This window comes from Cydia pomonella, chromosome 9, assembly GCF_033807575.1.
Source record: "Cydia pomonella isolate Wapato2018A chromosome 9, ilCydPomo1, whole genome shotgun sequence".
Lineage (NCBI taxonomy): Eukaryota > Metazoa > Arthropoda > Insecta > Lepidoptera > Tortricidae > Cydia > Cydia pomonella.
The window spans coordinates 6277978-6305338 of NC_084711.1; the positions used below are offsets into that span (position 1 = coordinate 6277978).

General features: G+C 36.2%; 1 protein-coding gene across 7 annotated transcripts in view; it reads right to left on the minus strand.

Moving 5' to 3' along the window:
* The window catches only part of LOC133521220 (myelin transcription factor 1-like protein), a 327413-nt gene that overhangs the window by 81010 nt on the left and 219042 nt on the right, over positions 1-27361 (minus strand). For all 7 annotated transcript variants that reach the window (XM_061856061.1, XM_061856060.1, XM_061856062.1 and 4 more), the window contains exon 4: positions 17267-17301. In XM_061856061.1, coding sequence (XP_061712045.1) covers positions 17267-17301 — 35 coding nt within the window. The remainder of the gene's footprint in view (positions 1-17266; positions 17302-27361) is intronic.

The following is a 27361-nucleotide window of genomic DNA, read 5'->3' on the forward strand; positions in this document are numbered from 1 at the left end:
TCGTGAAGACGACGTGATACTGTAATTTATTATTATGAAGTAGATGAAATAAAAAAAAATCCAATAAGTCTTCGGAAGGTTACTTTATATGAAACCATCCAATTTGAAGACACCTTTCGCCATCTTACACATTCGTAAGACGCCGCTACGCGCTACGTTTGCGCTACCGCGTAGCAGTCGTAGCACAGTGGGAATTGGGAATTATGAAAGAGGACGAGGTCACGTGACCGCTTCTCCATACAATATAGTGCCCATTTTTCTCACTGTATTATACATTACATTGTAGAAAGTATTTTCAAACAGTTTATTGTATAATTTGTATTTAAATACAGCTATGCGCCTTCGTTTGATTTTGTCTCGATTTTTTAATATTATAAGAGTTAAGAAGCTTTTTAAAAAATGTAGGAAATTGGCTTTTGGCTCCTAACTCTCATAATATAAAAATCTAAATAAGGCCAACCAAGGGCTATACCCGGTAAGGCTAATACTTATACAATAAATCGTGTAAAAATATACATTATATCAGTATCCAGGGAGTAAAATGGGGGACTACGTTTGCATGGAGTAGCGGTTGTCCACTATTTGATAAAATAGGATTCATTTTTATTTAAATCAGTATACAATAGTTACTCTTTATGTATATTTTATTTTTTATAGAGTTGTATGCAAATCTGACGTCGCATTTGAACAATTGCGGCGTTATCTTGGCGCGTAAAGACGTTGCATTCAACATGGCGTGGGAGGAAGCGGGCACAAAGCGGCGCCCGGCGACGAGGGCTTCTAACCGTGCTAGAGTATAGTACTAATAAACTGAATTTACTAATAAGCAGAATATATTTTAAAGTTAGAAATACACCTACGGATTTATTCACGCAATCTACTCGCTCACACAGCAGTCTATCGCGAGTAAATTTTAGAAAAAAAAACACGTTTATTATGTGTCGTGGGCATTACTATACAGAAGTTATCGCTATCAAAATGGTATTTCTCAAAATAATTATCAGGCCCGAATAATAATTATAATATCAACTACTAAAAAGTACTACAAAAAACTACAAAACTACTAAAAAATAACATTCAAAATCCAATAGCATACCGCAAACATGGTGTATACTAAACAAATAAACACACTTGATCTGTTTCAGTAAACAAGACTTATTTCGAGCACATGACTAAATAACTAGAATTTCAATTGCGTAGCTCTTATACTTTAGATTTTATTCATATCTAAAAAACCCCGATTTCATCACTCACTCACTGATGATCATCAAAACCCTTAGGGTACTTACTGAACTCCTAGGAGGCTGAAATTTAGTATGTAAGATAGTATTAGTACACAAACAACAAAAAAAATCAGAAACATGAAATTTTTAGCCCCCAAAGGGGTGAAAAGTGGGCTGGAATTTTGTACGGGGAATCAATAACCGCTGAACCGATTTAGTTGAAAAATATAGATAACTTTTGTTATGGAGAAGGATACAGAATAGTTTTGAACCCCAAAATTACCCCGTAAGGGTGAAAAGAGATAGGAAAAGGGCGTTAGGGAGGAAAAGGAGGTTGATGATTGTATGGGGAATCAGTAAAAAGCAGATTGTATAAAATATGGCCCCAGATTCGTATTTCAGGATTTTTAATAGTAAATCACCCCCAACCCTTTTAATTAGGGGATGGAAGATTGTCACAAGCAACTTACAAAAAGTAATGAAATCTCATCAAAAACATTTTCATGTAAAATATTTCCAAAACGAAACCATGTCATGTCAAAAAGTTGCAATGCCAGTGCGAGCCTTATGGTTTCGTCGTCGGGTTGCAACAATTTACATGAACATGTTTTTGATGTGATATGTGTTCCTAATTAAGCTAAGTTAGGTATTATTTCTGAAAATAATATATGACGGCCTTACAACACTTTCTTAACTCTATATTCGTCCTTAAACGTACCAAGAAGGCATTCAACCGTGCATCGGCACCACCAAAGAGCATAAAGATATTGAGCGCAGTCCGACTATTGTCGCTGCGATAGTGCCATCGCTACCGGTCGCTTTCTCTAATTGTTACACCGACTCCACCTTTCTATTCAAAAACGCCGTATCTCCACATTAAATGTAAACGAAAATACCTTTTCGAAAAGCGGAATAGGACAATACAGCAGAAACAAACGCATACTTGTTAGCAGGCTAAACGCCGTAATAACATGTCTTCAAACAATTGTTCATTTTCCAATACGTTAGGAAATTGCTTGGGTGCCATGCGGGCTTTTGTTCAACAAATCGAATCGTCGTATGCAAACGTTCGATATAAATTCTGAATATTCTGATAAAAACTGAAAATAGCTGTAACAAAATAATTTAGTGAAACATTTACTTCGGCCAGGCTCTTAAAAAGTATATTAATATACACAGAAAACGCACTCAGTTTAAGATCAAAGTAAAGCGGTATTACTCGTAAATTGGCCCCCAAACAGCGCTAATGATCCTAATTTTCAAATTTCAAAATCGACGTTTATTCGTTTTAAAATGTACAGCGGTGCGGCGGCCTGTCGCTCTATGGCATCAATCATTTTTAGAGGGCTTCGCTTATCCAAGTTCCTTCGTCCTCCACAACCAACTTTTGCATCGAATGATCTCGGCTAAACCAACAGCGTTCGGAGTTCCGTTGCCGTGTTTTGTATTATTTTTTGTGAATAAATAATATTATTTCTCGAGGGAAAGGGGGATTGGATTTCGTTAAATATGGTCTAGTAATTGAATTGAAATCTCTCAATGTCGACGTTCAATTAAGCTTTATATTTCGTGCTCCTTTGTTTCTTCCTGTATAATAAATTAATTTTACTTAAAGCCTTAGCGTTTAATTTGATCGAAGAGTTGAATCTTTAAGGTAAGTGAGTACATTGGTTGTTATCGAATTACCGTTGCAAAATAATTAATACTCAATTGATCAACATCGTTGTAATTACTGTACCTATTTTTCACGAGTAATTTTATGTAAATACGTGACTACTGGAGACGACAAAAAATTCATTCGTTTCTTAACAAAATCATGCACATAATCGGGTCACAGGTCATACATATTTTATTGTCTGCTTAATTCGTTCGTGTTTTTTCTGTAAACATCGCAAAGCTAAAGGAATCAAAATCAAATTTTTGCGCTGCAGATATATGTTGTGTACCCGGATCGGCTTTTATTGTTTAATCCACAGAAGAGACCTTTTTCTGTGTTGACCCATTCGCGAGTGACTTGAGGTGGATAAATAATAAAGAAAGTTGCCAAGACAGGCTGTCTGAAAATCTTCGTCGTCAAGAGCTGTCAAAAAATAAAGCATAATACCGCTTCGGGATTACGTCATTCTCACTGTAAGTGCACGTAATTACTTAATATCCATTACTCGACTGTCAAAAGTGATTAATGCTAATGTCGTGCGCAAGATTTTTAACTAAGTTAAGATTAAAATAGCTTACGGTATTGTAATCGGGCCCCGGGCGGATCCGTCATCTCCCCCTACAAATTATAATGACACATCCGCCGGGAGGTTTTAAGCCAATTCAACCTCCAAGATTTTCCATGCTTTTTCCCTAAGAAGGTTAATATTTTAAAGTTGAAATGGAATTTGTTTTTGGGTTTATATTTTAAGTGCGGTAAAGTGCGCTGGATTTGGGGATTCGTTTAATTTTAAGTAGTTGAAAGGCGTGAGCTTAGTATCTGTAAACTAAGCACTCAGACATAGTAATTAATCTTTATGTTTGGCGTGGAAAAGTTTCTAACAAAGTGACAATTGGGTGAGAACAACGTATAACTGGTAGTTTTAGAGATCACTAGGGATAGTGATAATGATAAGATTTGGACATTTTTTATTTATTTGTTACTTTTGAAATCATCACTACACACTTTTCTACTTCCTTTGATAGGTCTCCATATGTGTAAGAACAAGACACACTTAACCATTAATCGATATTTTTCATATTAGCCAAAATCGAAAGAATTACCCTTACCAACGTTCGCATCAAAAATGTAAACACCAATATCGCTAAGCACTCAGCGTAAAACACAATCGTCGTCGACCGCCATCACAGGCAAATGAACCGCAAGTGCGCAGAATCGCTCGTAATTCCATTTTGTTCTTTCCAACGTACTAATTTAAGTTCTAAAGCAATTCCAATCCAAACAATATCGATTCAGGGGAGGAAAACAATTTGCGGTAAAAATCCGCAGTGATAGCGCGATATGAGCAATGCAGCGGGGAGATTTTTTACTTTTTTGTGCCACGGGGGAGTCGGCTGATCTTTGTTTTATGAGAACGATTAAGAAAAGCATATTTGAAGTGTGTACTCGGCTTTATTTGACGGAGGGTACGCGCTTCATTGATCTGTAATCGTTTTCCGCATTTTATTGCCACTGTGCTTTGGTTACTCGAGGGTTATGAGTTTAGGGAGTTCCTTGTTTTGTCCAAATTAGCTACAATTTATCATCTGGTATATACCAATATTGAAAAACAATGACGTGTTTTTAGTCATGATCATGAACTAGGCTATAATAACAAAGTTTATTTATTTCTTCAGTAAATCACAACAATATAAGCAGACCAGTCATGTATTTTTTTATATGGTCTGCTTTTATACGGCAAGCAAACGTACGGGTCGTCAGAAGGTGGTCAGCGCTACATATGAAACTCCGTAGGTGTCATATACGCGTCATCGATACATCACAAATGACTCAACACACACCTCCAAGACAGATACTGCCAAAACACTTGTTATTGTCCACATTTGATGATGCCACATATCTGTTACTATTAAGTGTACATCCAAGCGAACTTATTTTAAGTAGTTTTCTACTTAAAATATGTTTGCTATTAGTTTTATTAGAATTTTCTATTATAATAACGAGAAATATGAGGCTTGAAATTCGAAGGTGCCGGACGTAAACGCTGTTTCGCGACATAATTTAGTGCGGCGCGGAGATCTTGTTATTTTCGCACTTAATTCGGGTAAGCATCGTATTGTGGCGTGGGTGATTAGAATGCTAAGTACGCACAGAAGGGGTTGCCTTAATTGTGCGGTGCTTGCGGACGAAGCCAAATATCGCTGGAATCATGGTTGTGTTGGAAGGAAATTAAGTTTTCCTATTCAAAATTTGATGTAATCTACTAAGTAGTAAAGTAAGAAAAAGAAGTGATAAATACGAAAATAAAGTGATAGTGAGTGTGAGTGATGAAGTGATAGTGATAAAGTGATAGTGACGACCGGTCTGGCCTCGTGGGTAGTGACCCTGCCTATGAAGCCGATGGTCCCGGGTTCAAATCCTGGTAAGGGCATTTATTCGTGTGATGAGCATGGATATTTGTTCCTGAGTCATGGGTGTTTTCTATGTATTTAAGTATTTATAATTATTTATATATTATATATATCGTTGTCTAAGTACCCTCAACACAAGCCTTATTGAGCTTACTGTGGGACTTAGTCAATTTGTGTAATAATGTCCTATAATATTTATTTATTTATTTATAATGAGCTAAAGTAAAAATAGTGCAAGTGGTATAAGTGCAATGTTAAAAAAAATTAATTAAGAATTTTTTTCTTAACTACTAAATTAATTTGTGTAAAAACAACGACAATAAAGCAATACTTTATGTTAAATACAGTAAGGTAAAAGTGTGGCATATGGGTAAGTGTGGTCGGCACATTGCACATTGGAACCTGTTTACACATTAATTAAGTTTTTTGCAGAAATTGCGAAGCTTCTGGTTGACGTAACTGGTGACGAAAGAGCTGGCAGCTTCCTCGCAAAACGTATCAGTATTGCGATATAACGAGGAAATGCCGCCAGCATCCTTGGTACAATGCCTCAAGGACCTATTTTAGATTTAAACTTATTATAGTAATCCTCTGTAAATATACATTATATATATTGTTATTGTAAATAAAATGTCTATTTTCTAAACTATTTATTTATTATGGCAACGAATTACAATCACTGAGGATGAGGAATGTTCCAGTATTTCTTTTCAAGAAGTGTGCTTGTTTTCATTGCCTCCGTGTGTATTCATACTCATTCTATTTTCACGCCCTTGCTGTTATTAATTGTAAATACATCTTAAATAAACTGTCAAAATGGGAGATTCGCGGCTTTCAAACATCACAATTCATAAACGAAGGCGGTCCTTTTGTTTTGCCGCAGCATGGTGTAAAATAAAGGCATATTAATTATTCAACGCCACACTCGACGCAATCAGAATAAGTGCTGATGTTTCTGTCACCCGCGGAGACTGCTGCGCATGATTAGAATTCTTAAGCCGCGCCGAAGGCTCTTGATTAGAGGAAATTAAAATCATTATACTCCGCCGCGCACCGCGCCGCGCCACAATGCCGCTACCCCGAGTAAAAATAAGGGAAACGCACATAAAGAAAGCCCGCCGGAAACGGAAGCGGCACCATCTTGGAGCCGCCGGGCGGGAAAACAATGGATTCGTTAATTAACATTTTCTTACGCCTCGCGGCTGTCGAACGAACGGTTTATCGGACAAAATATTTATGACGCAGACTCTATGGAAATTCCACCATGAAATTGCACAAGTGAATTCGGATCGCGGGAGTACTGAACTAGCCTGATACTTACTGTGCGTAGACGAGCATTCGCTTAAAGCGAACCAGTGCAACTATGATCTCCGATTACGAACATTTGTTACATATATCGAGGTTACTGTTATACTGTTTAACTTAAATCAAATACTCGATAAGTGGTTGGAACAACAATCCTGCGCGCGCGCCTTAATTGCTTCCCAGACCCGTTTTAATTGCACCACAGCTTACGTTATACGTAGATACATAAGATGGTCTTTGAATTAGAGCAATTTGTTTTAAATCAGCTCACGGAAAAACGTGGTCTGAATAAATTTGCAATTTTAAGTAAGCTCGTCGTATTTCAAGAGCGCTGCATCTGACTAGTAATCTAAAATGCAGGTTCATTATATTTAGAAATCTATCTCATTTCACCTAGCTTTAAGTAACTAAGTATATATCTAATCTTTTTTTTTTATATATAAATAGGTAATGAAACATCAAAAACAACGAAACAAACAGTAATTCTGATACAGAGATGTATTATAGAGGTTTGGCTTGCCTGCGTGTCTACGGAAGACCAGCGCTAGCCCAGCCAGGCTAGCACCATGCTGAGTTGGGACCATTTCGTGGCTTATATGTTATGGTATGTTACTTGTTGTTTTCTTTTTTATTTTGCCACGTATAAGCGCTCTCTATTCTCTATTCTATATAGTATCTTTAGGAAATTTTGGACATATCTTAAAGTTTGAAGCGGGCCGAATTTAGCAACAGAAATGCAACACAACAAGTGACGTGTCAATGAAAGAAGATGGTCTTTTATATGCATTTTTGCTGAATAATTTAACGTTCAATTATATTCCAATTTTCGTTTTGGTTTGATGAATACTGTTGAAAAATATATTCTATTAGAAACTAGGCTACACTATATTCTGTTAACTAATTCCGTGACAGGATGGATCAAAATATTTGTAAGCAACAATTTTTTTATTAATACATCTTAATCATCCTAATTAATCAAAATATTCGGTATTTAATTTCAAACTAGACTCGTTAAAGCCATCATACTAACTATATAACACACATTCATACACCCATCATACCAACGTATCAAAACACCCTTAACACGGAAACTATTTGCAGAGCACCACTCTGCCCGTTAAATCAACAGCGCCATTGAAACGCGTGTAGTGCACTGGAGCCCCGACAAATGATGGCACTCTGTCAAATGGCCAATGCGGTAATGGTCGATACGATACTCGTTTAGGTTAACAGAGATAAATTTACATGTAGGGATTTGGTTTGCTGTTTGGATGTTTGTTCGGCGTTTTGTAAAATGGGCTGATTGTTACATTAGTAGGTCGTAATATTGTTGAACTGTGGATAAGTACATTTCCACAGTACATAAAACGGTTCAGGTAATGTTCGTACAATTAACAGTTTCTCTTTTTTTCTTCTTCTCCAAGCTAGTTTTATGGGGTGGTCATTTATTAACTGAAATAAAGTGTATTAAAGTATAATTATATACAAAAAATATATTATTCGATACTTATCAAATAAGACAACTAAAACGAAACCTAACAAAAAAAATAAAAAAACCCTAAAAACTTTTTTTTAAAATAATTAACATCACAATATACCTACCCTTTTTGATACATCTGTATGACGTATTTTGAATGCTTTTTTCAAACAAGTAACCTCTTCTGTTTTTCCAAATTATTGCAATCTGCTTACCTAAATAAGTAGTATTAATATTTGGTACTAAATCTCTTGCCTTTTTTAACAGTTTTTTTTTATTTATAATACGTATATTTCTCATCTGTACATATTTTCCTTGGTACTGAACAACACTTATCTATGCGTAGATGCAGTGTATGTCTAAATATCGATCATTAAAAATCCCCATATTTGCACAAAAGGCAATTTTATTCATGTACCTACAAATTAATCAACAGACTCCCGGAAGAGTCGCCACAAAAAGCCACCGACCGTATTCATATGTCATATCAATTAATCACCATTCACAATCCCATGAATCAATCAGCCCCGAGCGCTGTACTACGGGTTATTGATGGGGGCATTTTTCACCCACATTGCCTCTTCATGACCAAGTACCGGTCAGGGTATCATTCCCATCGCTCACTGATTGGAGTAAGCCGAAGCTAGCACGGGTAATGATGGTCGTACAGTCACGGACTTTAATTGTTGAGCCAATTAGGGTGCACTTTACTTTGGAAATTTCATACCGTTAGTATTGACAACCAAATTATCTTGAACCCTACATGGCTCAACCATTAAAGTCTGACAGCGTTCAGTATTGAACTCTTTCAGTGGCGTAATGTTCAAATTTGATGTTTATTTTATCACATGGATGAGACCATCCATTATAATGGATGTCAGTTCCAGTAAATCAGCATAGATAGCATAGACATAACTGTTAGATCTTCAATCTCATGAGTCGTTTATGAAGTCCACTCAGTTTTACGTAGCTCTGCGCCGTAAAAATGATGACCAAAGCTGCGTTGCGAGCCGAATACCTGTTTGAGTATTTTTGAAGCTTGACTCATAAGAAACATAATTACCATTACCATATTATTAAATCGCCCAAAAAATCAAAGTGCCTTTATTCGCGTAACCAATGGGAGCATTTGTGCTTTTTTATCCCTTTTTACAATAATGGTACAAGGGATATTTGATTTCATCCTCTAATTGATCGTAATATGGCAACGAAGTCGAATTATTACCTACTGATGCATTTACAGACCATATAATATATATTACAGTACGTCAAAATGGAACATTAATATAATCTGTCACGAAGTTTATAACTTAATGGGCATATCACGTACTTAGAATGTAACCCTTTATGCAGCATTAACATTCACCTGGTTGCCGCCTTAATTTGTTGCAACGACATTAAATCTTCATTAGCGACATTTAAAGGCGCAGGAAACCGTAAAACGGGTATTCAAGGTTTCTCAAACCAGCTGTAGCTATTCAAATATGTTATTAATTGCATTTTTTTTGTAGTTTTTTAGGCAAGAACAACATCAAATAAAATCTTTAATTTATTACACACTTTTTGCTTAGTTTCACACCGTACTGTAAACGAGACTCGAATCTTGTTACTTAATTATGCTTCATGGAACTGGTATGGAGCAATAAAAGCGTGTGACAAAATAGTAGATTACGATACAAGTGCGAAAAATAGGAAATTCGCACATGTATCTTACAACGTTTTACAGTATAGAATAGGTATAGGCCCTTTATGTTTTGACATAGGTATGTAACGTAATGTGCTAATTATCGCACTAGTGTGGTAAAGTAGCACCATATGTACTGTAATAGTACATTACCATACAAGTGCGAACGACTTGTGTCGATTTAAAACACGTCGTGTTTAAATTACCTTTTCGCACGTCTATTGTACAACGTTTACAGTACATATGGCCCTTAAAATTTTCAACATACGTACGTATGGTGCTAGTTACAGCACTAGGGCGGTAAAGTAGCGCCATATGTACTGTAAAAAAATTACAGTCATGTTTTAATTTATCGCGACACGTTGCAAATTTCAATTTTTTTTTTTGCGCTTGTATCCTAATTTACTAATTTGACACTATCTTGTTTCCCTAACAGATAGTTAATGTTGAAGAGCAATAGCCTGGCTGATTAAGCAAAACAGTCATGAATCTCCACAATGTTATAAAACACCATATAAACGGAGTGACCAGAGCATCGATCACTCGTTTTACAGCAGCCGGTTAACGGCGGTAATTCGCTGTTATGTACGGGTATGGGTGGTTTACTCCGCACTTACCCGCCGAGTAGTTTCCGGCGCAGATTGATTACTGTGTAAACACTGCACTCATAATGTAGCCGATTTTGTACTAGCTCAAGATCAAGAGCATGAAGAGCAAGCAAAAACTTACTATTTTTGGTAAAAGTGCCTTAGACAGTCGTGGTCCATTTGCGATTTATTTTTGACAGATATATTATACGTGAGCTTAAATAGATGTACTTTCTCGATTCTCTCTCATAGAAATCAAATAATACTACTGCAGCATAATTTTAGATCTTTTCGGGCGGTCTAGTCGATGTCGTATGCTTCACTAAGTAACAAAGAAACACCAAATAAAGACAAGATACTCCAGCCTCCTCGGCCGCCACAACCGCAGCCGCGTCCGCAATTGTCTCAATTATTATTAATTGTAATTTTTGACAGGCACCTGTCAATTTCGCAGCATTCAACCCTTCCCTAATCCTCCCCAAGACGCGAGGCGCCGGGACGTCTCCTTAGCCGGTCCCCAGGAATAAATTAGCTCTCTCCCGGCCACATCGGGATATAAAATTTTGAATATGAATGGAAAATTTTGCATTTGTAATAAACCGCTTTCCCTGTAACGCTGCAGATGCGTACTCGAGCACTGGATAAAGATGAGATCCTACCCAGTGTCGCCGTTCCTCAGGTGGCTACCCATAAATATTTATTAATTATTTTTTCAATAATCTCTTCTCTCGTATCCTCCGAGGACGGAGGGATATCTCCTCCGTTAATTGCTTTTTGTTTCATTTGAATAAGTATTGTTTTTGACTGTTCGAGCGTGACGTCGAGTTTTATAAAATCTCGACGATGAATAATTTTGTTGAAACGAAGTTAATTGAATCACTGTTATTAGATTCTGTTTATTGATTGCTTAATCAATCGTGCTACTTCTCTTTTATATTAATTTCAAAATAAAGTATTTCACTCTCTCTCGCTCACAGTCATAAACAAAAACATAGGAATTACAAAATGTTGACTGTGTATTATAGGTATACGGTGTCCAAAGTTCAAAAAAGATATTTTTTCTTTCTTTCATCTCACTTTATTCAATGTTTTTCTTTGCTTGGGTATGTACGAAAATACCAAAACTTACGCAATTGATAAGTTTATTTTGGGACACAAGAAAATATTAAATAATGTCAGACGATTAAAAAAATTTAAAGTTTTACGTTTAAGTTTTATCATTTAAATGAGAAGATGATTATGTGTGTTCGTAAATATTAAATATTTTGTAAGCCGCACGGCAGATTAAAAACTCCAGCCTTACTCGGCGGCGGTTCTACCTAATTGATTTTATAATCGAGGGAAATTCCAAGGAAGTGTCTTGTCTGGTCACAAGTCAGTCATAGTGCCGGGTGTGCTGATCACTAAAATTAATTTACCTAGGTTGGAAAATGATTATAACAGGGTTGTAATTCTTATTGTCTACAACTTAAGGTGTTAAAATGAACTAGAATTAATAATTTTGTATTTCCAAATCCGATTTTTATTTTTCATGCAGTTTTGATGTTTTGTTGCATTCGCCTATAAAAGAAAAATTGGTTCTCTTTACACCAAAAACTCTACAAGGTACAAGTAAGTTGTAATTAGTAAGTTGTAGTTGTAATTATTTGCAAGAAATACTTAAATACGTATAGATTTCATTAGTAGAGTTCTTCCCTACACTATTTTGATAAAAATGGCTATATACAACTTATGCATTCTTTTGATAATACAAAAATAATAAATTACTATTCTACGATACGCATGGTATTAAGTATCACAAGGTTTTCCGACATGATTTACAACATACGTCCGCCCCATATCTTTTGATATCCGATAAAAACGCAAATCGAGTAAATTAATATGTTTGGACATATGATTTCACTACCGGGGGCACTTTATACCTTCAGACGAAGAATGACGTAAGTCGCTACTAAACTGATTGTCACATATGACGTTGTCCTTCCGTAGGTATCAGTTGAGCGATCGGAACAATTTGTCCGCGCAACGGTCACCCTCGACGAGTTAATTTTTTATTTGATCAAGACAGTTACTGACGGCGAGTACTTCCGTAATAAAGCCAATTTTTTGTTAATGCCATACTTTTACGTATATTTTGAGCAGCTTGTAAGTAGAAAATAACGTAGCAAGGTATGTTATTTTAAAAACAATTTGATAACAAATTACCTCATTGAACTATTAAGAATTTGAAAAAAAAAATGCAGTTAACACATGAGTATATTCTCTATGCTATCTCGTGATATACAACTCGTATTAAATTTATGTTCTTGTAGTACTAATAAACTTAGGCTCCATACATGTGGTTGTATCCAATTTCGTTATTATTGAAATAACTAATTTAAAGAAGATACTTGTTTAAAATATTGAAGAATAGGTATCACGTATTCCTATAAGTATACGCGAAGACGTATACCTCGAACAGTATGTAAATTCCAAGATCCATCCCCTAATATTTTACCCCCGACTAGTTAGCCTGTAATCATAGTTCTACCCGCAATTTGTCTCAGGGGCTGTTCAAATTGATAATCGATGGGCTCCTGTACGACCTTGCCAAACCGAAAAGGTCTAAACGCATTATATTTCAAACCGTCATAGAACTTTTCAAATTAGGGTGATAAAGGGGCCTAACGAGCTCAGCATTATCAATCTTCGCGTCCGCCTCGTCAAGGTCACGTCGGTGGATGATACAAAACATTGCAATATTGCTGGTGTTGCGATGTTAGATGTTCTATGATTAATTTAATGGTCTCATCTGTCACTGATCTGAGCCCTTAAAATATTAGTCCTTTTTCTTATTAACATCGTAGGTAAGAAAACACTATGCAACCAAGGTAATATATTTTTAATTTTCTTTGTCCAGTTTTAAAATAAATACTTTGTAATTTTTTTGTGTATATTTTGTTATTTATAGTCAATTTTTTGTCATTCAATCAGGTAGTTCCTAGCGCAGTTGATCATAAAAACAGAATGATTGTATTCCAGCTACAGCTTATATGTATATTATGACAACAGCACAATTGTCATTTTACAGATACAGAGACTTGTGAAAACCAATTAGGAATTGAACAGGTTTTTTATTCAAGCGCAAATATTTCCACAAACGCCAATAAATATTCAGGACGGACTTTTTTCATGTCAAATTTAGCAATACAAATTGATGCTCAAACCCAGATAAACACGGGGTTACAAATTAGCCCGCGTCGTATCGCAACATCTACGCGACATAACGACATTAGATAAATTTCAGTGTCCCTATATCTACAGCATACCCCAAAATTACTTTGAAAAAACATTTTAACCACTGTTCAAAAACTGTTCAGAAAATTGCATCTTATCTATAAGAGTGGCAAAGTAATTTGATGTAAATTTTGAGTTGTTTACTAATATTGGCTGGTATGATATTGAATGATAAATATTTAATAACGTTCATTTGGATTTGATATGGTTTAATTTTATTTTATGTCTTACAGTTTCCTCGCGTTGGTGTAGTGAAAATTTTGTGTTTTACTCGGTAATTTTGCCAAAGCGAGGCAAGGCACGGGCCTTAAAATCCTCCCAACGCTCAACACAACGCAAGATTCCACTTTTCGGACAACTCGCTACGCTCATGGTTCAATTCTGCAATCTTTCGCTTGCTCGGATATCAATATTAGCATCACGAACATAAGGGACATAGAGTTGTAAACCTTTTTTGGGTGTAATTTTTAATAAGCTTTCACTTTGCCATACACAATATATTCATATAAAATCTCTAGCTATAAAAAATATGATCGAATATTCTGCAGCTATATTAGTATTTAGGACTTTTTTGCAGAATTTAATAAGGTTTAATGTTGCCATACATCATATTTTCATAGAGAACGTAGATTTAGAGTAAAACGCGAATTCCTCCAAAATGGTACACATTTTCCAAGATGGCTGCGATTACTCGAGGTCCCCAAATGTCAAATGGTGTGGACATGAAAAAGGGGTTTTTAATTTACATATATACCAAATTTCAGGACTGTTCCAGAAATTGAGAGGTTTGCCTTATTCCGATTGTGCTAATAAAAGTGCAATCCATTTTGATTCGTCGGATAAAATAAATTGTATCAAAAGAAGAAAAGACACAGAACTATTTATTCCCACTATCAACACGAATCGTCACCATGAGAACTCTGATTTCCTTAACGTTACACGTGTATACAGATTTGCCACATTGAAAATAAGGTCGTAATTCGCTTGGTTAGTGAGTAAGGGGTTTCAGCTTTAGATCTAATGCTCGGATCGCGTGAAATTGAACAATATTTACCGACGATTGACTCGGCTCAAAGGAAATGAATAGATTTCATTTTAGTGTCATTTGTAGAGCTAATGGCGCCTGTGGCGGTGAGCGGTGCGGCGTGCGGCGCGACGTGCCGGCACGGCGCTAATGTCCGTTGACAGACGATATCAATCTCACTGGTTATTAACGAATTTGTTTGTTTATTTATTCGTATAATTTCAGTGCATTTTCCTATTCTGTTTAAGTGTATAATAAATATGAAAAAAAACCTCAATAAATATTCTGGGAGGTTTAGTAAAAGAATCTAAGAATGAAACTCAGCTATATCGTTGTGGGGGTCGTAGATTATACTCGTAATGAACGACGAACCTAAATGTAGTCACCTTTTCACACACGTTGAGCAATCACGTTTTGGAGTTGGGGAACATGGATGCCACGTATGACGACTCCTAAAGCAAATTGAAGCTGCCGTTTAGTAGTAAATATAACATTTTTAATTCATAAAGATAATTTAACCCTTTACCTGGCCGTAAAGAGCAAGCGTCTTTTATTAAGTAATTTTATATAGATTTGCAACTGTATATTGAACGTCTTGTACCAAATGTGTTTACAAAAGTGAGATTTGTTCCTATAAAACAGAAAAAAAAACGTGGGATACGGTAATCCCCTTGAGTAATGAACTGCTATATTTAATTTAGTGTAATTGTATTCTTTACCAGGCATAGGCATAGGGTGATATGCCACCCACATAGTATATCGTTTACCATAGTCAGTTTTTAACTCTAAATCTCCTAAAAGGAAATTTTAAGACTAGGTAAATTCCCTAGTTATAGGTTGAACACAATAAGAATTTTATTACATGATACGACAAGACAGCTAACCGGGCTATGGGCAGAATAGTTCCCACATAGTCAAACTCTAACAAGGCAATGGGGCAGTGTCATCCCACATCATAATTCTTGTCATATTACAGAAATGCATGAATGTTTAGCAAAGTATGAGATTAGATAACATTACAAAACTCAAAATCAAAATTGTTCGACCTATCTTATTTTTCTTATATTTATTTCTCTGAAATTAAGTAGTGTTCGGTTTTCGTCATAAATCACCGAAATAAACTAGTCAAGAGAATTCGAACGGCTGCCAAAGAAACATTATTGGATTAAGAAGCGTGTTTTGAATGAAGATCATAAAATAATATTTTCAGAGATCGATATAATGTGCTGTAGGAGGTTTGGAGTTAAAACCTGACTATGGTAACGATATACTATATGGGTGGCATATCACCCTTTGCCTGGTAAAATGTTAAAGTGAAATTGAATAGGAATTGCTAATAAACAAACCAATTTACTCGTACCTTTATTAATTCGTAATCTCGCACTTTTTAAGGACAACCAGGATGTTTCCAAGAGTTTATTAATTATATTATTTATATCAATCTTTAGTTAAAATATATGTAAAATATTAATACTTCAATGAAAAACACCTTCGTTAAAATGTTAGGTTATATGTCAAATGTTAACAAAATCTGTCATATCTGTCTACATTCTTCGCAATTTTTTAGTAGTGTTCCTAACGTTAAAATTACTTAAAATGTTCTGTTCTCATATTACAAGAAAAGCAAGTCCTCACAAAACATTTCTTTATCGTAGAAAATTGCTGCAAATTGTAGCGTGTCCCAAAACGGCTCAATTATGTCACAATGTCTTTGTGCTTCCCCGAAAAAAACCTTCGTCGTAAATAATACCGTATGTCATTTCTCAGCACGTATGAAATTTATAACGTTATACCATCGGGCAATTTATTTGTAACTAACAATCGTGGGGTTCCGAAGGGCAGGGTATTGACTAAGAGACTTGATATCGATAAAATGAGGCAATGGCAAAAATTATTATGTTTTTAGAAATGTGTCTATTGAGACATTTCAAATAAGACATAACAAATAGGTTTATTATGGTTGTCATATTTTTTTGTGTGCCTATTTGTGGATACCTATCTACTGCCCAATAATATTTAGAATTAAGAAATATTTTCATAATCTGTTGCGAAAAATATATTCAAGAAACTATTTTTTTATTTTATTTTATAGCCGTGGAAATTTAACCATGTTGTTATGATATCAGAAATATATATAAACGACGAAAACGTTTATTGATTAAATTTATTTGTTTACAACTGCCTACCGAAATTAGCGTTTTTTTTTAAATTTACCGACCTACAATTATTTATGCTCAGTGATTTTTTCACCCAATCAAGTTTGACAGCTGAATCAAAACAAAAAAAGTGCTACAACGAATTCAGAAGCAAGCTACAGTGCACATAAAGCAAATAAAGAAATATCTACAAGCGTTTTATCCAACCAAACAAGTATAAAAACAGTGAAATTATAAAAATGCTTGGCCACCCTCGCGATTTGTGACTTAATCACTTTATTGGCAGCGGGGGAGCTTATCGAAAAGAAACGCTGATATATGGGTAAACACGCTTGCACTTTTGCGTGGCGACTTTTGGCGGTCGCCGAGGCCATAAAGTCGTCGCCGAAGTTTGGATTGCGCTTGTGGGGCCGGAGTGGCTTTTAAATGTTGTTCTTTTAGTTTTAAGCTAAGCGAATGTACTTACCTTGTTAGCCTCTTCTTCATCGCAGTCACGTGCATCTGAAAGAGGAAAAAGCGGTTAGATCGGTGAGCTAACGAAGCAAAGGTAAAAAAGTGGTCGACAAAATTCCCAGTAGAGTACGAGATTTCGATTCACCTGCCTTTCACTTAAGTATGTTACGTAATCATTTTACGTATCAAAATTATGAAATATATTTAAACGGTACTATCTAATATGTACACTAGCAAATATATCAGGGGTTTTCTCATTGTCGTATGACAAGTCAGTCAGCTCGATGAAGACAGGTAGTTGCTACGGGCTACGGCGTAGCAGTGCGTTTACTACATCTCGATAGCATAACTGACAGGCCAAATCGGACGTACACTGATATCAGAAAGATATTTATGTTATTTATTTACCGGGCATTTATCTCGTACTTGTCCGTACATGTATTGTATTGACAGAGGTGAGATGCATAATAAGTATAATAACTAAATAACCTGATCAAATATCATGCTGATATCATCGTACGTTCGAATTAGCCTGTGATTAAAACCATCTCGAATTGGCATGAGAATATTTACATATTACAGAAAGAAAGTATCTGACATCTAACTGTCATTCAGTTATCGTGCATTTCGCTCGTACTTGACCGTACATGTATGGGTGCGGACGAGACGCAAGAGAACTAAATAATATGATTTATATATCATTCTGATGTTAGTGTATGTTCGACTTGGCCTGTCAGTGCCAGCGCGAGTTACGCGCTACGAGCATCGCCAATAACACGGGAAACCCCGTGTGTAGCGAAAAGCGCCTATGAACGGAGAACCCGTCTAGGGAGTCCCTGGCAGTGAGTGTGTTAACGCATAGAGAGGGACTCAATACCAAAATACTGTCTTCCAGTTAATTAATCTAAACTCAACAAAATGCATCACTGCTCACTCTCGATAAAATCAATGCAAGATCATCCTGCTCTTCCAAACACACTCATAAATAATTAATATATTAATATTGCTCGAAGGGGTATAAGGCGGTGGGCACACAAGCCTGGTCCAGTGATTAGCTGCGCACGGGCCTAAATATGTTTGTACTTCGGCTTTAGCATATGCCTGATACAGCCTACTAGACTGGTCTAAAAAGGCATATAAACATCAAATTTTAAGTCTTCTTAAGTCCTTTTAGAATTAATTACTTGATAGTCCCTACAGCCCAGCCTCTTACCGTTTGGCTGTTTTAATTAAAAACTTCTTGCATTAGCTATATGCCGGTACTTATCCCTTTAAAATATTATTTAATATCAGTGCTGAAGACTGATTTGTAATTAATTATGATGCAGATTTAAATTGCCGGTTTTGACAACCCTTCAACCCTCTTAAGACTGGACTATGGTATGCTGAATTTATTTATATGTACGTAAACTTAAAAAGTAATTAAAAGGTAAGGGGTAAAACTCATGTTAATCTCAGTTTGCAGATGTCAGAGACACGTACATGTAGTTATTGGTTATATTACGAGTAGGTTTGCTATAGTTTACGGTGTTCTTGTGCTTAAACGAGTCATAAATATGCAAGTCGGAATTTAGTAACTAAATAGTGGATGTTTTTATTTCGTTCAAATCATGTTTTGTTGTGTAAACTTTTACAAATAAGAAGCATGAAAATTTGCATGTATCAGCATAGCTATAACATGATAAAATTCATGAACTTAAAAAAAACACTTAAGGTAACAGAAGTACAAATCTAGAGCCAGAATATCTAAATATGGTCTGACAGCTGTCAAAAGTAACATTTCAGAAATGTCATTGGTTTGAATGAACTGAACTGAAATTAAAATCAGAATCGGGCTCTTAGTCTCTGTTAATTTACCAAACCTACCTACCCTTTATTTTTTTTACGAATAAAAATGCACTTACCTATAAAACTGGGGTGAACTAGCTAGATCAAGCCTAAACTAACAATACATCAGGCTCGCGGAGTCTTAGCCCTAATAAACATGGGCAGGTGCGGCGGGTGCGGCAACCGCTGTCCGGGAGACTTGCAAAGTATTCCTTAGCGTTCAAACATACCGGCCTCGTTAGGCATGCCTCGCTGGGTTTAATCACGGCGGCCCGGGGCCAACCTAATGTTTTCACTATGTATTTTTTAAGTACCGGCAACTTACCGGTATTTTGCTCGGCGTTCTTGTTCTGCGAGGGCGTTTCGGGAACGTTAATTGGATTTTATTTGGAAATTGTGCTGGTTTTTTGGTCGATGGGATTTCAATGGAATTGAAAATAGAAAAAGATTAACGAAAATTTCCATTCTCATCAAATTAGAGGATTCGGGTTTTGAAATTTCGGGGCTGCTTAGGTAGAAACAAAACAAAAGTTACAGGATTGGCATTACATTTTGTTTACTAACAGCGCGTGACATCGAAAGTAGTGTCCTCCTGTACTGTTCTGATTGTAATAACAGGTTATGAATTTGATCTTATTTTTTAAAATAATATTTATATTAACCTATGAGTGTCAAATGTAACGTTTTTGGTTGAAAAATGGCATAAAAAGCGACGCAACAATGCAAAAAGTGTGAAAATTTCTTTTCATTTGATTTTTATCATTTTTCACCAAAACGTTTTGTACAGGCACTGTTGTTACGTAGGCGTATTTAAATACTTGTCATCCTTTCTCCATCCTTGTAGTACGTATACAGGTTTATGATCGTGACTGTGATAACTACTATTTACTATCAAAGGATGTCATCTGAAGCAATACACGGCTAAAACAATCGGCTATTGATCTCCGCCCGCGTCCTAGAAGGCCAAACAACTATTAACACGGGACGGTCGCCCACATCCCAATCTTGGTCCATTATGTGCCGTGTCCAATATTGACACAGTCGCGATTGTGCGCACGACACACCCGCGTCAACGAGCGGGACCCGGAGAGATGTCAGGTGCTCGAATCACAACAGACCTTTGAGGTTCGACATTTAATGATACAACACAATACGTGGCGAAAGAAAGGAGTGACAGATATTTTCCTAGTGATAATCAGAACTACATTGACAGCTGCTTTAAAAGAGGCCGAAATTGTCACAATAAGTTACATAGTATGTATATATTTTTCATTTTATTCAAACTATATTGCACAAATTATAAGTACAAATGGCAGACTTAATGCCATAAGGCATTCTCTGCCAGTCAACCACTGGGCCAAAAAGAGACGTGTAATTTTCATTTATTTATTTATTTATTGTGCAAACATTTTTTTTTGTATTAAAAGGTAAAAAGATTATCCCTAAATTATACGGAAACCATACATATATAACTTACCCTAGTTGCTAAGAGCAGGAAGTAAATTGGTCCTGGGAAACCAACCCTTCCCCCCTCTTTTTGGTACGGCACGATTTCGTGGCTACCGGGCTAGATCAGCTTTGTTTGACCCAAGGATCAATTGTGAAGGTCAAGCGGCATCGCCCGAGACAAAAGTGTATACTGCTCCATATATTTCTGCAGGGTAGAGCGGGGTATGTTGAGCACATTTAAGTTCATCCCTAAGTAATGCCACAACAGTTAGTCTTCAAAAAATCTGATCTACTGAACTCGATAGATCATTTATATGAGATAAAACGTCATAAAATTGTCCGTTTACGTATGAATAAACTGCAAAATGTTCTCAAGTTATTACTTAAAATCAGATATGCTCAACTTGCCTCGATAGTGAAGTAAGTTGATCAAGGAAAAAATACAGACTGTTCAACATAACATGACTTACGAATTTATACACAATCATTAATAAGCGATATTGATTACTACTAAATACGGTGTCGTTGCCGTTCTTTCCATAAATAACAATAAACATCAGCTACATAATATTCATTAATAAATTCTATTGATCATCGAGTCCCATCACAAAGTGCGCAACTAGCCCCCTGCCACGTTTTTTGTTAATGTTGGATAAAAAAAATAGTAATACTTTCGTTAACGTATAGATATTAAAACACAATAGACGAGTAAATTTAGTAAGTATTAAAACCTGATGCCTGAGATATCTGTTCTTACAATTTTAGCAAAAAGAACGAAGCTTGCACCGCGTGGCAACTGGTAATGGTAGATTATGTTCCTCTCCTCCGGATTTCACTTTTCGCCATATTGCGTTCCCGCGTCGCATGTTTACGTTTGGAGATATTTTGATTGCCCAACTTACTCGCTTGCTCAACATGCTCCTTTCTACCCTACTAGGTAATAGGGACTTCAGGGGTGAAAAACATATTTTTTTTCTTAGAAAACAATTAACAAGTGATATTATCAAAATTGATAACGGGAATTTAATGACTTTTTAACATGCACCCACAATTGATATTTTTATTACTATCTAATAATAATAATTTTTAAAGTTTTGTGATTTATAATCTGATTTCTTGTTATTCTTAGTCAGTATTGCTCGGTATATTTCCGTAATACGGTAGGTACATCTGAAACGTAATTAATCACGCAACACCCAATAGCGCTAGCCCACAATTTTGTTTGACTTGGCGAAAACTTGGCGGATCTTATTTATTTTTTATCAATTTCACTCGGTCGAGCCTTAAAAGCGTCGCCCCGTTTTATTATCAGGACGTGAATAAGCAAAAAGAGAATGGATTTTGGTTGTGATTATGTCAAAAATAATTAATTATTATCGATTCTGCGCGCAGGGGAGGTCTGATGGAGCCGGGCCGCTCTTTAAAATTGGAAAGCTAATTACTCGGCTACGGCTGCGGGGACGACAAAGATTAGTGGGGAATTCTATTGCCTTAGCTTTATTTTATTATATTTACCTTCTAATGTAATTTGCTGGCATTAACGATAAATTACGTTTTCTGCGTCGAGCCGAAACGTTAGCGGTCGGTGGATGATTTTTTGTAGGTCGTAAAAGCTACGTATCTGTAATAACGTTTTTCTTGTTCCCGTCTAGAATCACGTTCAATCATTAAAGCAGTGAGCATCTCCGAGTAGCACTTTACAATGTATGCGAGGGGCCGGCCGCTGCCGCCCCGGGCACGTGTGAGGGGCTCCACGGAATTTCTTCATTCATTAAGCCGCGCGGCTCGTGATCTGCCTGCCAAAGACTCGTCCACTGTACACACTGCTCGAGCTAAACTTTAATTTAGACCTACTACCTGCGACCACTCCGTTCATAATGAACGCACCCTCTATTTAGTTTGGGGCCAGTGTGTGACTGACATTTTATATACGCCCGCTTCCTGTTTCCAACGTATAGACAACGAAACCAATAAATCACAAGTCAAAAGTTTGAAAGAAAAATCACAGTCATGGGCCTCTTTTTAAATTAACGCCATTAGCTTTAAAATTTCCTTTTCGCAATAGAGTGCAAGAATTACCTCTCTTCGTTGGAGCGCCAAGTAATTAGTAACGCTCGAGTTTTATTTGTTGACGGTCATTATTCGTTAATTTTGAGCGTCTTGCGAGAGAAGGTGGGATGGGCTTTCCTTAAGGATAGAAAGAGAGGTTGTCGTTCAATCGTGAGGCTGCACCTGCCACCGCACGAATTTGCAATTTAAATTCCGAACGAATATTCTGGGAGGACCTCCTTAACACGACATCTGTTTAAATCGTCGACGATAGACTGACTGCTGCGGTAGAACTCTTTGAGACTGCCGCTTAATTGAAATAAAACAAAATATTCGAGGGTGAGTTGAATCAAGTCACTCCAATCATTATTACTTATTTGCATTCGTAGGACAAAATGCCAGATAGTCAGGCATAGAAATATTTCACTTATTATGTATTCCGTCTACTCCCTAAATTTGTATTTACGTTTTGTTTTGTTTATCGACAATTCGACTAATAATTCGTAAAATCATAAATTATAGTACTCAGATTATATATTTGAAAAAGAAAAACATATTAACTTTTTATTCGATTCAATAAGAAAGAGGTGTTACAGTTTTCCGTCTCATAATAATTTGCTAAATTGATTGATATACTACGGGAGGGATGATGAATTATCAGTGCCTAGATGTGTGTCCAAGCCATGCCCTTAACATTTGAGCCAACTCCAGCAGGCCAGCTCTTACACTTCGAACAATAAATTGATACCGAGTGGGGCCTGTAACAGTAAAAAAAAATGTAACTCTAGGCTCTATGTACTCGTCAAATTGTATAAAATTTGTTTACTGTAAAAAAACTGACGTTTTGATTTTGTTTTCTTAAGCGAATTTTGTTATGTTTAGAGCGTGACCAGCAACGCCCATTAAACTGATGACCGCGTACATTGAAAATAATATTTAATTTGTATGAACAATAGGAGGTCTAGTAGACTTCATAACTTATTGAACAATACTGTTATCGTTTGAGGAGTACAATCTATGTTTAAGTTATTTGCTCGTCTTACAGGTCCCATCCGGTATATAACATAGGTATTAAGTCAACAGGCCATAAATCTGTATAACATGGTAATTAAGTAGATGGTTGTAGCGTAACAAAGTGCAAATCTTAAAGAAAATAAATATTGAAAGTTGAGGAAGTTTTAAATTGACTAAAGAACAAAAGGTAACATAAGGTAAAATTATATCGAAAGCTGATTTGCGATATCTCACCTCTTTGTTTTATCAGACTTTTTAGGCAGGTTCAAGAAACTAGATATTCCTAAGCAAAACCACTGTAACATATCTGTTGTAGTTAATAGGTGTTAGTGGGTAAATAAAGAAGTCCCTGCGGGGTCGCACCATTAATAACTATCCACTTCATTAACGATCAATCACACGTCGCTGTCCTGTGCAGTGTAACCCCACGCTACCATTTTTTTGGGATTTGATTAATAATATCAACGTCATTTTCTTGCAGCCTATCATTTAACTGGGAAAAAGAGAGCACAGTGATTTATTTTCGGATTCAAAATAATTTTAAAAGAAGTTTCATTCTTAAAATGTTCACCATCGATTCTATTATATTCACTATTAATTATAACTTCAGAAATATAGAGACTCTTCCTTGTTCTTTTTTGTTAATGATTTAATGATCAATTTAGTAGTAGTTTTGGTTGATGTTTGTAACCTTAGGGTACTGTCATAATTATGTAAAAATCAAGCAGAGGCAAGGTAAATGATAATAATACCAACAGTTCTATCGTATTAAATATAGAAAGATGTTGCCCTATATTTTTAAACTTTAGACATTTGAATAAGGCTCCTTTAAAATGTATCTTATACCTTTAAACGAGCAATTCTTGTATGTGATCTCGGAAACGGCTCCAACGATTTCGCAGAAATTTGGTATATGGGGGTTTTTGGGGGTATATAATCGATCTAGATTAGTCTTATGTTTGGGAAAACGGTTGTTTTCGAGGTTTCATGCGTTTTTCTTTCGACGCAGAATTTGGTCGCTAATTTCGTGTTGCCGGCCACTGACCGTCTGGTCCAGCGGGTTAAGACGCGGACGGCTAGAAACGAGTGTTACGGCTTCGAATCTCGCCCGGTGACTAACTTTTGTTTTTTTTTTATATATGTTCAAGTTTATATATAATTTTTTATTTTTTATTTTTTTTAACAAGTTTAATTTAGTAAAAAAATGTAGTTAAGATTATCATCTATACACCACCATATTACAATAAATAGTTATAACCAAGCAAAGCTCGGTCGCCCAGGTACTTATATATTAAGACATATTCGTAATACAATATTAGAGAAAACAGTCTACATATTAAAACGTGGTTCTATAACGTGATATGATGCTACTTGTATATCAGTTTCTCACGTAAGTTTCTTGCTACCCGCTGCGAAAGAATGACTTGTCGGAAGGAGTTAATAATCTCGTTAATTTGTTCGTGTGTTAGCGGCGACTGCGCCCGACGTTCTTTGCGTAATTAATGGTAACACCTCATTTATTAAATTAGTACAAGGGCCCGAGAATTTTCTTGCACGTGTGTGCGAGATCACCAGGTTAACAAGACACTTTCTTAATCTTCCAAGGATAATGAATTTCCTTGTAGCTGCAACACAACAAGGGTCCTACTAGCTGGTTAAGTGTCATAAATATTACCAACTTATCAAGACACCTTTTCACTCCACCAAGTCTAATATACTTCTTATTATTTGTGAAGCTATGCAGGTCTTGGGTATGTGGTTGGGGTCATATGGAGTTAACACGATGTTGCTGGAAAAGAGCGAAGAAAATTAATTTATCAAAAGTGTAACGCTTGCTCTACAGTACGTGATGGATTACGTGGGTTAGGGTTACCCTTTGTGGTACGTTTTGTTACTTGAACATTCGGGTTGTAAGGTATAAATAAATTTTAAACATGATTGATAAAAGAATAAAAATACCATCATAATTTAACTGATAACTTTAAAAATGTCTCACAGTGTCATAATAATTTCAGCCATCAATAACGATCACAAGTTAGGCTAATAAATTATAGTCCAAACTATTCGCCTTGATCAATTACATTTTATTACACGCCTTAATTAAAGGGCCGTCAAACTGAAAGATTTATCGGAGGTTTATCCCATAACCTTAGCCCGTTCAATGGGGCCCTTCTTGAGGCTAGAGCGATTAGAGGGCCATAGAAGTTTGAGGGCTTTATGATGTTTCACATCAGCGTAGTACGGACCTTGTAATGTGCTCACGTTGTTTGAACTGCCGTGTAGGTGTTATGCAATATTGCTATGTTATGGACGAAGTCGTGTTGTGATTTTCAGGTTCGTAAGGTAATGCTTCCAAACTACAATTTCTATATATCTATCAATTAGTAGCATATTTGCGCTACCTCTAGTTATATTCTTATCAAAAATAAGTTACTTATTAGCAACAGTTTTGATTTGCTGAAACTACAATTTATCTATATTTTTTCTCGATTTTTCCTATATACATACGTAAGCCAACAAAATTCGGAATTGTTTGGTAAATATATTTTTATAAAATATACGTAAGTAGTACGCAGGCAAAAGGGTTTCATATATCTACTCGTTCATTTATCTGAGTCCACAGATGAGTATAGTTCTGAAATTAAATGATGACTGAAGTGATATTAATCTGCGAGTAAGCGCAAAAGGATTGGGCTTAGTTCCAATCTCACGCATTATGAGCATGGGTCTCGTAACACGTCGCCCGATTATGCTAGTGGCCCACAGACCGCTTACTATCTAGATGCAGCATATAAGACAATTCGCGTTTACCACGATTCGGTGTAAAATACTGATTTAACGTAATAGCGCAGTCGCAAACTTTAGTAGCATCCAGGATTACTACTCGTGAATGCGAATATTGAAAATCTGCAAAAGAACATTATTGAAATAAACATCGGTTGTTGTAGCATACAAATGGCGTAAAATACAACCGAAGTAGCGCTGTGGTCGCAGTATTTGCCATGGATGAACTATGAAAAATCTATAGGAGGTAGTCTTTGTAGTGGCCGCACTCACTTGGCCCCTTATCACACCTATTGCACATTGAAGTTTGGCTCTTTCCAAAACCAACATAAGGTCTATTTTGTTTAAACTAACTTGATTGTTTTTGATTATATATTGCTAGAGATTATACCTCCATCTATCAGATACATGGACACGGTCATTGGCATTAGTTTAGAGTACATCCTGTGTTATCGCCTTTCGTAGATATTATAAATGTGATATGTACAGTTAGATGTAATCATTACCGGTCGTCGGTATTTAGGTGTAGAAATTATTTACATAGAAATTGCCTCGCTGTCTGATACGTGTAATTGTGTACATCTATTGGATATAATATTCAATAAAACATGAAGTCTGACGGTTAAATGGCGAGCATGTTTAAAGGATATGTCAGGATATGTTTTACAGGTAATTACCGAAAGGCGACTAACTAGTATCTAGCAACAAAGGGCAATTATCCCGTGCTTACTTTGCAGACAATGCTCTAACACGGTGGTGATATATGCGCCGTAAATTCTAATGCCGCGGCCCCGCGAGGTGCCGCCGTAAAGCCTCGCCGAATACGGAATGATCATAATAAAGTATGATTTCTTGGTCGGGGACGCGGCCCTAACTCGGATAATCACTCCTCAGGCGTACCCATATAATTCCTTAGTGCATAATGAAAGTTGATTAACATTATACCCGCACGAGACTCGTGTGTGTGTGTCCGCCACAGATTCCG